The following is a 12314-nucleotide window of genomic DNA, read 5'->3' on the forward strand; positions in this document are numbered from 1 at the left end:
TTCTGTGTTGGTTTCTCACTAAAGGTACACTTAATTTTCTTGTCTTCATCAGGATAAGGAGGTGCGAGCAGTCTTTCTTAGGTTATTTGCACAACTTTTTCAAGGATACAGATCTTGTCTTCAGCTTATCAGGATTCATTCAGAACCTGTCATAAATTTTCACAAGGTAGTAGAAATGTTTGCTGTTTTCGTGTTTTAAAATATATCACATTGTGGATTTACTAACACAGTAGATGCCTTGTAAAATATTTGATGACTCAAGACTTTGCTGCATCCTGTAGAATAGCCTTTGCTTTTAGCGTGCATTTTTTACTAGTAAACCTAGTAAAAAATATGACCTGCCAATATTTGGTGTTCAGGTATCTACAACACCTTTATCTAGTTCTTCAGACAACTAGAACATTCAACTTTTATATTGGGAGCAAAATAAACCCTGCTAGAAACAGGTAACCAACTTGATATAAGTAACTCGAAGCAAAGATATAGGTTTTTATTCTCATGAAAAGAATTTAATATAGAAGAAAGAAAAATGCACCTGGAATGTACGGATAAAAAAATCAGAATACTTCTAAAATCATCAGCAGTTACAAAATAAACCCGTAATGTTTATTACCTGATGCCAGATATGAATCTAGGCCTGCTCAAAAAGATACTTACAGATAAAGACTTTGGTCATTCTCAGTTATATCCATTCTCCATGTGGTTGCTTCAGAATGAAGTAGCAGAATGTTTGGTAGACCCTCTGGATTCCAGAGAGCTCAGGGAGCAGCTCCAAGGACTACTGAGAGGTATTTTCCACATACACACACTGGGTTTTCTGGGTATTTGATCCACAAGGACTGGATCTGCTTTGAGCCTCTGTAATTCCTCACATGAGGGAATTGGACTGAAGTGATGTCTGTTTATTTTTTCAACCCTAGAAAAAATGCCTCATTTCTCCACGCTTTCTGTTGTGTCAGTTGATCAGCTAAGGATGTGTCAATTTTGTCAGTTGATTGCTTTCCTTGGTTGATAGGCTGAAGAAACTTGCAAGGTTTGGTGTTTTTTTAATGCACCAGTGTCGCAACAATGCACCATTTTTTAAAAAAAAGATTTACTTTTTACAGCCAAGGTTAGTGTGCACACTCAACACACTTTTTAATCCATTTTTAAATTTCTCTTAGCCACATTGCATAAGCTTAGGAAACTTGCAAGGTTTTTTTTTTAAATGCTCCATCATTATGATGATGTTTCAAATTTTTGTTGTTAAAAAAACAGGATGCAGGGAGATAGTGGGAGAGGGTGAAAGGCAGGGCCAGGGCCAGGCTGCACACCAACAAAAGCATTCCGCATTTCTAAGAAGGCCTGGTTTGATTTTGCTGGGGGGGGCAAACATTGGGGTATGTGTGCAGAGAGAAAAAACGCACAAAACTTGGGGGGAAATCAACTCTACAGCTGATTCAGCTTTTCATCATATCAAACACAAAAAATTCTGGGAAGCAGTTTAGAGACTGTATTGGGGTATTTTAACCATACATGCCAAACTCTGGAGAGAAGTCAAGGCAGTAAGGGGGCAGAACCTATGAAAAAGTCAGTGTGGAAAAGATTAGAAGCTCTGAAAAACTACTTCTAAAAATGCAGTCTCCTCCTTTTCAAGTGAAGTAAAAGGCACTTTATTCAATAGGGAAGCTAAACTAGCCAAATAGGTAGTGCTATATAAACAAGGTGTTGACATCTGATATACAGGAAGGGGATTTTGAAATAAAGTACCTGAGAACTGTTCATTGTTTGGATTCTATGAAGCACCACATGTAAGAGATGATATACATGGTTCTTTCCTGCCTTCCCCTTTTCCTCAGTAGTCCTCTATCAAAAACATTAATACAAGAGGTTATGGGACTCACATGGACAAATGCCACATGGCCTGGAGGCTGCTCTTGGGATGGGGACCAAAGATTTGCACTACTGCTGTGCCAGTTGAATTTCCATTGATGAAAGGAGAGGAAAGTTTCTTCTGGTTCCTCCTGCTCACCCTTCAGGATAAATGGCTTTTTGTTTCTGCAAGTCCCACAACTTCCAGTATTAGTATTTTGAAAGCTTTGTGGAGCGTGTCCTTATGTACACATTCCATAGGATCCGAATCACTGTTTTGATGGAAATAGGCTGTTGATCATACCCTCTTCAGGAGAGGAAAAGGAAAGACTTTAACTATTAGCAAAATATTTACACTAAAAATAATTCTAGGATGCAGCCGTGAATGTCAGAAACTAATGAAATTGAACATTGATATCTCATTAAACAGGTCATTTCTAATTAGGAAAAAGTGGAAGGGAGTGAGATAGTGGTCTGAATTCAAAAAGGAATTTTGATCAACTTGACCAGACTTAAAATGGCAGTTCATGCTGTTAATGATTACATATCATTTGTACCATTTTCATTCAGATTGTGAATACTTTAATGTACAGATAAAAATTGAAAATGATGACAGATTAATGTATATCCTCCATCAGAATTAATGTGATGCTAGCAGAGTGTAGGAATGAATAATGTACTTTCTGTTAGATGTTGTTGCAGGATTCAATGAATAGTATTGTAAAACAATCCAGATGGCTCCAGCAAGTGAGCCAAGATTTGCTTTATAAGGGAAGGATAAAACAAAGAAAAATACCCTCAGGACATAGTTTATCGGCCTGGGCGGGGGGGAATCTTTCTGATCCCAACTGAACTCTGAGATTGAAGCAAAATTCATCCACCAAGTTGTTTTTCCAACATAAAAATTTCTTGGCCTTCTAGCAGACATCCACCCCACCCAGCATTCCACTTTCATTTGTCTCATTTCATACTCTGATATCTGAGAGGAGGGGCAAGGAGGGGGGGAAGAGGCATTGTATTAGGTAGAGCTTTTTTAAAAAAAATGCAGTGTATCTCAATAGGTGCCAACTGAAGCACCAAAATAATAATAAAAAATTATATCCTACTTTGTTTTGGAACCAGTTAGATTTTTTGCCCCATAGCTGTGAAATGAATTTAGCATGTAACTATTTGTATCTTACCTTGCATAATTTCTGCTTGCTGAAAGAAAACAGACTTCTGAATGCATTCCAAACATATTTGGAACAAGCATGTGTGCGTTGATGGAAAACTTTCTGTTTATAATAACCTTGATGCTATGTTAGTTCACTACTTGGTTTTATTAAAAGCACTAAGTACACATTGTTTCTTTTCTACATTTAACTATACTTTGTGCTCCTAACATTTGTGTATAATGATATAAAATGGATTTCTGCAGCTAATATTTATTTATATCTACAGGCAGCCTTCTTGGGCCAACGAGGCTTGATAGAGAATGATTTCCTTACCAAAGTTCTGAACGGAATGGCATTTGCTGGTTTTGTGTCAGATAGAGGCCCTCCCTACAGAGTCTGTGATCTCTTTGATGAGGTATAACCCTTTTTAAAAGCACAACTGGAGGTTCGAGTGATAGGCTTATGCACACTTCGGAAAATAATTACTGGAAATTATCAAAAGATTTATGTGAAATTATGCTGACATTGTGAAATATATTGCTATGAATGACCAAACACTGTCATTCTAAGTCCATTGACTTCAGTGGATTTAGAAAGATGTAACTCTGCTTAGGATGAAACTGTTAGACAATCTTTGTGTTCAGGTAGCTTGCTTCATTAAAGTCAGTAGGGAATATTCACTTGCATAATGAACCCTCTGCATGATTTAAGCTATAAAAACTGTATAAGCTATATAAAAAATGACTTCAAGGCTTATTTGAAAGTTTATTAAAAAAAATAAAGAGAAATTTTCTTGAGAGATTTTATTATGGAAATTATTAATAAAGAGTAGCCATAGGAAGTATGACAAACATGAACTCACCTTCATAACTGGCATTTTATGTATTTTCTTGTATAAAAATGGAGAAATATTGGTAAAGCATTTTTATTGTTCTTTGTTTTGCTCTTTATACTTTTGAATAATACAATGTAGATAGAAACTAATAGATTTTTATATAATCTCTTTATAGCATTAATATTTTATTTTTATTTTTTATGTTATTTATAGACCACCTTTCTCACTGATACTCAAGTTGGATTACACAGTGGGAGTTAGTACAGTCAATTTCAAGGAAGTTTCAGTAAACAATGTAATAGATTATATAAATGTAAATTTGCAAAAGATTTAAAACCTAGCAGAAATCCAATACACAGCTGAAGAAATGCTGAAACAGAGCATAAGCAATTCTAAGACTGATATATTAGACAAAGTTAAACAATATAAAACTACCCAGTAGGATCAAAGCAACAGATAGCACACAGTAGCACATAGTAGTCTAGTCCTCCTGATCCCTCTACTGATGCATCCCTCTGAGACCACTTCCATACAGTAGAGCTATCACATATAACTCAGCATACGTTCAGTACAGCAATTGTGAAGGATCTTGCATGTTAATAGGGTTGTACATATGATGCAATTAACATAGCCATTTTAAGTCACATATTATTTGGGAAATAGTCCTTCTTCTTGAGTTACTTTTCTGTGATTGTGTCTTTATGAAGAATAAAAAATGTGATATCTGTTTTTTCAAAATGAAATTCAGGTTAACATTATTTTAATAACTAGAACATTATTATTTTGATATTTTAAAGAATGTTATTTCTTTTAAAGTTGGTAGCATTTGAAGTTGAGAGAATTAAATCTGAGGAAAGTCATTCATCAAAAATGTTAAAACATGTTAGAGAGCTTGCAGAGCAGCTGTTCAAAAATGTAAGTACCATATTGAAGATGTACAAATTAAAATAGTGATTAGCCTTGTAATATTTCTGCATACAGCATAACACTATCAACTGCCAAATGTGTTGAAGTTTGATGAAACTAATCAATGGTGGTTATTTTAACATCAGTGACATCAATAGCATCCTCCTCCAACAGTCTAACAGTTCAGTTTTGCCTCTCAACAATCTGGTATTTCACATTCTTAAAGAGGAGGTACAAGGAATATGGGCTCTTGCATCAGCCTTTCTTGGGATACTACAGAGTTATCTAACCCAGTGAGCAGTCTTGCCTAGTGGTGACCATCTTTGAAAATCCCCACCCCCATATCTACGGCTCCTATCACCATTGAATTAGCACATCTATCAACAATCATGCCCCAGGTACAAATTACCATCAGAACCACTAAGAGACCCTATATTTGGCACTCTACGTCCCACAGAGAAACCATAAAGCAGTCCTGAGTCAAACTTCTAGATATATTAATGTTATAGCTGTCCAAGGAGTGTTCTGTAGTTCATTTTCAGTGCTGCTCCCAGGTATAAAGCTGGTGGTCAGATACCTATGTGGAAAACTTGTGAACACTAGACAATATACATTTACTTGAACTGACATGTAAATGTATTTCAAAGTGATACTAATCATCCACATTGTTCTTACAGTGAAAATATTTTATATATTTAATTGAAAGAGCATTTCAGTAACCATGTTTAGATCATTTTGTGTTCGTTAAAGTATATCACCATTCATAAAAAGTAGAAAGTATATCAATATGCATCTCTGTTTAGGGGTTCTAAATTGCTTCAAGTAAGTTTGTAGAAGTACAGAACCAGCCATATCAGTTACCAGTGTGTATAAGGAAATTTCCAAGCTAATAATATATACGGAGGTCACTGTTTCAGATCATTATCTTGATTTTCTGGACTGGTAACACAAATCCAAAATATTTGGGTATTATGAAACCTCTGTAAATTCATTTTTTCCAGGTTCCAGTGCTTACCAGTCATGCAGCATGAGCACGTGTTTTTAATTAATTCTACTGATTTTCTGGACAATGGCATTTCTCACTTCCAATTAGATACTTGCAAGGGAGGATCACAGAGCACTCCGAGCCAATCACAAGATGCAGAGAGCTGCCTCCCCACCACCTTGTGGGAATTTTTCTCTGAAAGTAGAAATCTTGGAGGAACCAGTGGCCATATAATTGGAATGGTTGCTGTAATTGGTTTTAAACTCAGTGGATAGGCAGTAGTCACTCCCTGCAATTTTGGTGTCATTTGGTTGAAAAGAGCCTCCCAGCCCTGCCCATGAAAGTCCCCCATAGGGAATAAAAGCAAAATTTCAGCTAAATCATTGTCCCACCCCCACCCCCCTTGTGGGAGTGGAGGCTTTCCCACCTCTGAAAGTAGAAAGCTTGGGGGAACCTGTGGCTGCAAAATTGGTAAACTTGGTCCAATTTCCTTGAAACTTGGGTTGTATTTAGGGGACAGACATTAGTTGCTCCCCTACAATGTTGGTGTCATTTGGTTGAAAAACAACCTCCCCAGTCCCCCTCCCTCAAAGTCTCCCATTGGGAATCATGAAAAAGCTTCCATTGTCCTTCATTACTTTGTTAAACAAACATACCACAACAAGGAAGCATAACAAGTGGAGAGTTTTCAGCAGAGAGGTAAAAAAATTATTGTCAGTCAGTCACTGTAAGAGTAGGAAAATTAATTAATGCAGACCTTTTTTTAATGCCAGGGACCATTAGGAGCTCTCCTACTAGGCTGCCACCATTTTAGGAATCAGTAAAGAAAGAAGTGCAGCTGCATAGAGAGGGGACTGTTTTGCATGCCTGTAAAGCTGACCCACTTTATTCTATCTGCTTGAAATTTAGTAGATCTTTAGATTAGAGGAAGGACTGTGTTCTGTGCAAATTTGATGTCATTATCTTTATAAACCCCTCAATAGATCCCCATTGAGAACAATAGTCCCAAAGAAAAACACATAAATTTGACTCGCAAACTGGTAATATCCTACCTGGAAATTAATGATCACGGTAAAAATCTCTCCCTGCCCCAGTCCAAATTAGAAATTATAACAAAAAAATTCCTGGTGCTCACCCCTAATACCAGCTACAAGTTATATGCAGAACTCTGACTATTTTCTCATTATCCAACATGTGTGATAACAGTTCAGTCAATAGTAGATGAATTGTAGAAAGAAAGTCCTGCTGCATCCGTTATGCTGTAGTTCTCTTAAGTGTTGGTGAAATATTACATCTTAATGCAATAACTGGGGGGCGGGTTTATTACAGGAGAATCCAAATCCTCACATGGCATTCCAGAAAGTTCCACGACCTACAGAAGGATCACACCTACGAGTTCATGTACTTCCTTTCCCCAAGATTAATGAGGCTCAAGTTCAGGAGTTAATCCAGGAAGGCTTGGCTAAGAACCAAAGTGCACCACCTGCTAATCGGGTAGAAAGAAAATGTGTTGTTCCTGCTGGCCCACCTGTTGGTATGAGAGCCATCTTATCTATCATGTAATAGTCTTGCCAAATTTTGCCATTATATATGGTTTAGGATATGCATTTCCCAAGGTTATAATGCTGAGCTGTATTATAAACTGAATATCAACTTATCATACCATTGAGAATTTACTTAAGAAGATCTTCTACATCTTGGACGGTAAAGCAAGATGATACTATATAGGAACACAAACAAAATCTAGGATATGTATCCTACCACTGTGCTCAACAAACACTGAAGCTTTTGTCCAACCAAAGTATTGATCCTCTGACAAAGTATTGTTCTTCTGCTGCTTCCATCAGAGGAAGGTTTCAGTCTTTGCTGACCAGAGTGGTAAAATACAATCCTCTGGGTTGGATCCAGATTATATTTTCCAGTAGCGGAATGTACATTTTTTGCCTCTTGCTGCAGCCCACTGATCTTCACAATATACTGCTCTTGGAGGACAGGAGAGCGTGAAGAATTACATGAGATTGATCTGAAGCAGGAATCAGGAGGAACTGCCAATTTAATCTGGATCCAACCCACTGCATGTATTTTTTCTATTTCTGCTTTTGTCCAAGTCATAGACACCATTCACAGCTCAGACAGAGCAGGACAAAAGCTGCCAAAGAGTGATTTTAAGGCTCTGTGGAATTGTGGCCAAGCTCAGGAAAGCTCTAGACTCCTTTCTGCATAAAATACGTGCAGTCACCAAGTCTGGAGGGCTTAAAACAGGAAAATTCCCCAGCCCAAATAAACAACAACTATTAGGTAAAGGTGTGTGTGTGTGTGTTATGTGCCAGCAAGTTGTTTCTGACTTATGGCAACCCTATAAATGAAAGGCCTTCAAAATGTCCTATCAGTAATAGACTTGCTCAGGTCTTGCAAACTGGAAGGCATGGCTTCCTTGATTAAGTCAAACCATCTCATTTTGGGTCTTCAAATCTTTTCCAGTGAGTCTTGTCTTCTTATGATGTGACCAAAGTATGATAGCCTCATGTCATTTTAGCTTCTAGGGAGAATTCAGGCTTGATCTAGAACCTACTTATTTGTCTTTTTGGCTGTCCATGGTATCTGCAAAACTGTCCTCCAGCACCACATTTCAAATGAATCAATTTTCTTCCTGTCAGCTTTCTTTACCGTCCAACTTTCACACCCATACATGGCAATGGGGAATACCATAGTTTGGATTATCTTGATCTTGGTTCCCAGAGAGACATCTTTATCTTTAAGGATCTTATCTAGCTTTCTCACAGCTGCTCTTCCAAGTCTCAATCTTCTTTTGATTTCTTCATTGCAGTCCCCCTGTTGGTTGATGATTGAGCCCAGGAATAGAAAATCTTTAATAGTTTCAATTTCTTCATTATGTAATTCCTCAGGAGTCATTACTTTTGTCATCTTGATGTTCAGATGTAATCCTCCTTTGGCACTTCCTTTTTAACCTTCATTAGTAGTCATTTCAAGTATTTACTTTTTTCTGCCAGTAATGTGGTATTACCTGCATGCCTCAAATTGTTAATGTTCCTTCCACTAATTTTCATTCCACCTAAATCTAATCCAGCTTTCCTTATGGTATGTTCTGCGTATAGGTTGAACAGATAAGGAGATAATATACATCCCTGTCTGATACCTTTGCCAATTGGAAACTATTATGTTTCCCCATATTCTGTCCTAACAGTAGCCTCTTTTCCGAAGTACAGGTTGCACATCAAAACAATCAGATGTTCTGGCACTCCACATTTCTTTTAACACCATCCATAGCTTTTCATGATCCACACAGTCAAAGCTTTGCTGTAATCTATAAAACACAGACTGATTTTCTTCTGAAATTACCTTGTATGCTCCATTAACCATCATAAATTTGCAGTGTGATCTCTAGTGCCTCTTCCTTTTCTCCTTCAGTGGGAAAAGGCATCCAAACTGGTTAGGTCATGCTTCCTCTCACTCCAGGCAGGGCTATGCAAATTTTTGTGAATGCGTTCCTAGGATTGTGCATGTGCTTCCCTCCAGTTTGAATAGTCCCGCCACTCCAGCAGGACGTTCGAGCCTTCCTCAACCATCTAGATCAGAAAAAAATAGAATCCTTGTTGGGTCTTCAATTCCCAGCACCGATGAACACCATTCCTTAAAAAAAGATCCAAGAGCCTGGATCTATGTGAAAAAAAGATCACATGAGGGATAAGTCCTCTCCATCTGAAGGTCCAATCAAAGGGAAAAGACAGATGGAGGCTGCATTCCCTGCTACGTATGCAGGAGAAAGGTCAGGAGCATCTGAAGTGTCAGATACCTCCCTGACTAGACCACCATCACCCACTATATGATCTCCAAGGCGATCAGACATGGAGGTGTCTGCAATAAGGGTGAACGGGAATGGTCTGGCAGCAATAACGAGGTCTCAGTACTGTGCATAAACCCAACGTCTACAGGCAGACTGAGCCAAGTAGTGGGTGAGTCAACTGCCTTTCTTATGACCTCCACCCCCTTTCTAGTGGGCTCAGATTCCAGTTTTGGCTTTTTTTTAGCGGGCGGTCCTCCTTGCTGGCAAGTTCCAACAGCAGCTTCAGGGATACAAGTGGTTATGGGAGCAAATAATATGGCAGGTGCGGCATTTCCCCCCACCTTTTATGGACAGCCTTCCTGATTGGATGATCCAGGCCTGGAGATTAGCCTGGAGCTCAAAGCAATAAAGCTTGCCCTCCTAGCCTTTCAGGATCCAAGGCACATATATAAACTACCAAGGGGAACACGAGCTCTTCCTCTGTACCAATAATCTATTCAGATCTTTCAGTGGGCAGAAAAGCACCTGTTAGGTCTCAGAGCCCAACACATCCAGGGAATCCTGAACACCCAAGCAGACTGGTTAAGTCAACAAGACATGGACTCAGCGGAGTGGTTGTTGAACAATCAAGTCTTCCAGGACATTGTCAAGCCCTTCGGGAAGCCCATGACGAACCTCTTCACATCCACCAAGAACAAAAAGGTTCAACGATCCAGAGGCACACCTGGTCCAAAGTCCTGTTATATGCCTTTCCTCCACTACCAATTCTCAGCAGAGTGCTGGCCAGGATATGTCAGGAGGAGGCAAACGTTATCCTACTTGCCCCATGCTAGCCAAGGAGGAACACCTTGGAAACTTCCTATGAGACACAATCTTCTGAGCCAAGGCCCAGTTCTCTACTCTGACCCATCCTGGATGAAGCTGATGGTATGGAGGCTGAAAGGAATAACTTAGAATTAACAGGACTGTCCAAAGAAATCACAGACATTATGTTTCAAGATAGAAGGCCAGCTACCAGAAGGATATATCATTACACATGGGCATCCTTCCAAAAATGGACAGCTAGCCGGGCTATAGACCCTAAAATCCTTCAAGACAAGACGTCACTGCCTTTTTACATACAGGATGGAAAAGGGGACTAAGGCCGAACACCTTAAAAAGACAAGTAGCGACCATTACAGTTGTGCTAGACAACAATTTAGCCAAGGATAAGTACATAAAAAGATATCTGAAAGGAACATCTCAACTAGTCCCACCTGTTCAACAAGATTTCCAACTTGGAGCCCATCTGAGGTACTCCAAGCCTTTTCAAAATCCCCTTTTGAACTCTTATCTTCCATTGACTTAAAACTTTCTTAGCTTTCTTAATCGCTATAATATCAGCTATAAGAGTCTCAGAGTTAGGAGCATTATCCATTAGGAAAGAGCTCTGCATTTTTCAAAAAGAATCAGTAATACTAAGGACAGATCCATCCTTCACTCCTAAGGTAAATTCTGCCTTTCACATTAATGAACAGTTAATACTACCTTCCTTCTGCCCCAAACCAAAACATACAAAGGAAGTTTTGTGGCATAAATTAGATGTCAGAAGGGCACTTCCTATTTACATCATACGAACAGCCACATTTGGATCCTCAGACTCAGTGTTTCTCATGGGACATAGAACCTAGGCAAAAAAGTCTCAAAATCTATGTTAGCCTTCTGGATCAAAAAGTGCATCTGCAAGGCCTATGAGGTTCAAGGTCTAAGTGCATCCTTTGGGGTCACAGCACATTCCACTAGAGCAGCTGCCACTTTGGGCGCTTTTTCCACTAGGGCCCCCATGGAGGAGATTTGCAGAACTGCAACATGGTTCTCCTTTTCAACATTAGTAAAACACTATGGAATAGATCAGTAAAATTCTATAGAGGCTTTCTTTGGGAGTTTTACAACAGGTAGTAGAACAGCAAATAAAAACATGTCTCCCTCCCTAAATCTGCTTGTGTACATAACCAATTTAGATGCCCCTACTGAAGGAGAACGAAACATTGGACTTACCTGAAGGTTTCTTCTCTTCAGTGGAGTGAAGGCATCCACTTCTCCCACCACTATTACCACTGTTCTGTTATAGAGTTCTTTGTTGGTGGTTAAAATATAATAAGTGTTCTGAGAAAAATCTCTTTAAGCTAAGCTATTATGTCTGGAGGGACGTACATGCACGATCCCAAGAAGGCATACACAAAAATTTGCATAGCCCTTCCTGGAGCAAAAGGAAGCGTGACCGAACCAGTTTGGATGCCTTTTCCCCTCTGAAGAGAAGAAGTCTTCAGGTAAGTCCAATGTTTTGTTCTGAATCCTGCTTGCATACCTGGCATTACTCGTTCCATGTATGGGAAGACTCTTCGCTGTAGAATTTTCAGCATCACTTTGCTTGTATAGGAAATTAACATGATGTTCATCTTCATTCTTCTGTGCAGTCCCACACTGGGACTGCGCGCACACAGGCCTGCTGACTGGAGAAGTTTCTATCACTTCCTTAGAGCTCCACTAGGAGGCTGCTTCTCCCAGTCATGTCTCAGTCCATTTTCCTGCCTAAACAGTCACGTGACTATGTGGGAGGAGAACCCCCTTCCCTCAGTTCTCTCTTAGCCACTGCAATGAAAAGAACCTCACTCATGAGTGCCATTAATTCCTTAACATTTAATGTTTTATTTGAAGAGAAAATTAATAAATTTTGGAATATCTTCACCCTTCCTTACATCTTGTGTGTTTTGAGGAAGTTTTGATCCGGCTAGTTTG

The 12314-nt window shown here is 39.1% G+C and overlaps 1 protein-coding gene across 1 annotated transcript in view; it reads left to right on the forward strand.

Annotated features, from left to right (window-relative positions):
- Nucleotides 1–12314, forward strand: part of SBF2 (SET binding factor 2) — a 611100-nt gene that overhangs the window by 390678 nt on the left and 208108 nt on the right. The window contains exons 11-14 of the mRNA XM_054970260.1: nt 53–166; nt 3292–3420; nt 4657–4755; nt 7061–7265. Of these exons, the coding sequence (XP_054826235.1) occupies nt 53–166; nt 3292–3420; nt 4657–4755; nt 7061–7265 (547 nt within the window). The remainder of the gene's footprint in view (nt 1–52; nt 167–3291; nt 3421–4656; nt 4756–7060; nt 7266–12314) is intronic.

The sequence above is a fragment of the Eublepharis macularius genome, chromosome 2 (assembly GCF_028583425.1).
Source record: "Eublepharis macularius isolate TG4126 chromosome 2, MPM_Emac_v1.0, whole genome shotgun sequence".
Lineage (NCBI taxonomy): Eukaryota > Metazoa > Chordata > Lepidosauria > Squamata > Eublepharidae > Eublepharis > Eublepharis macularius.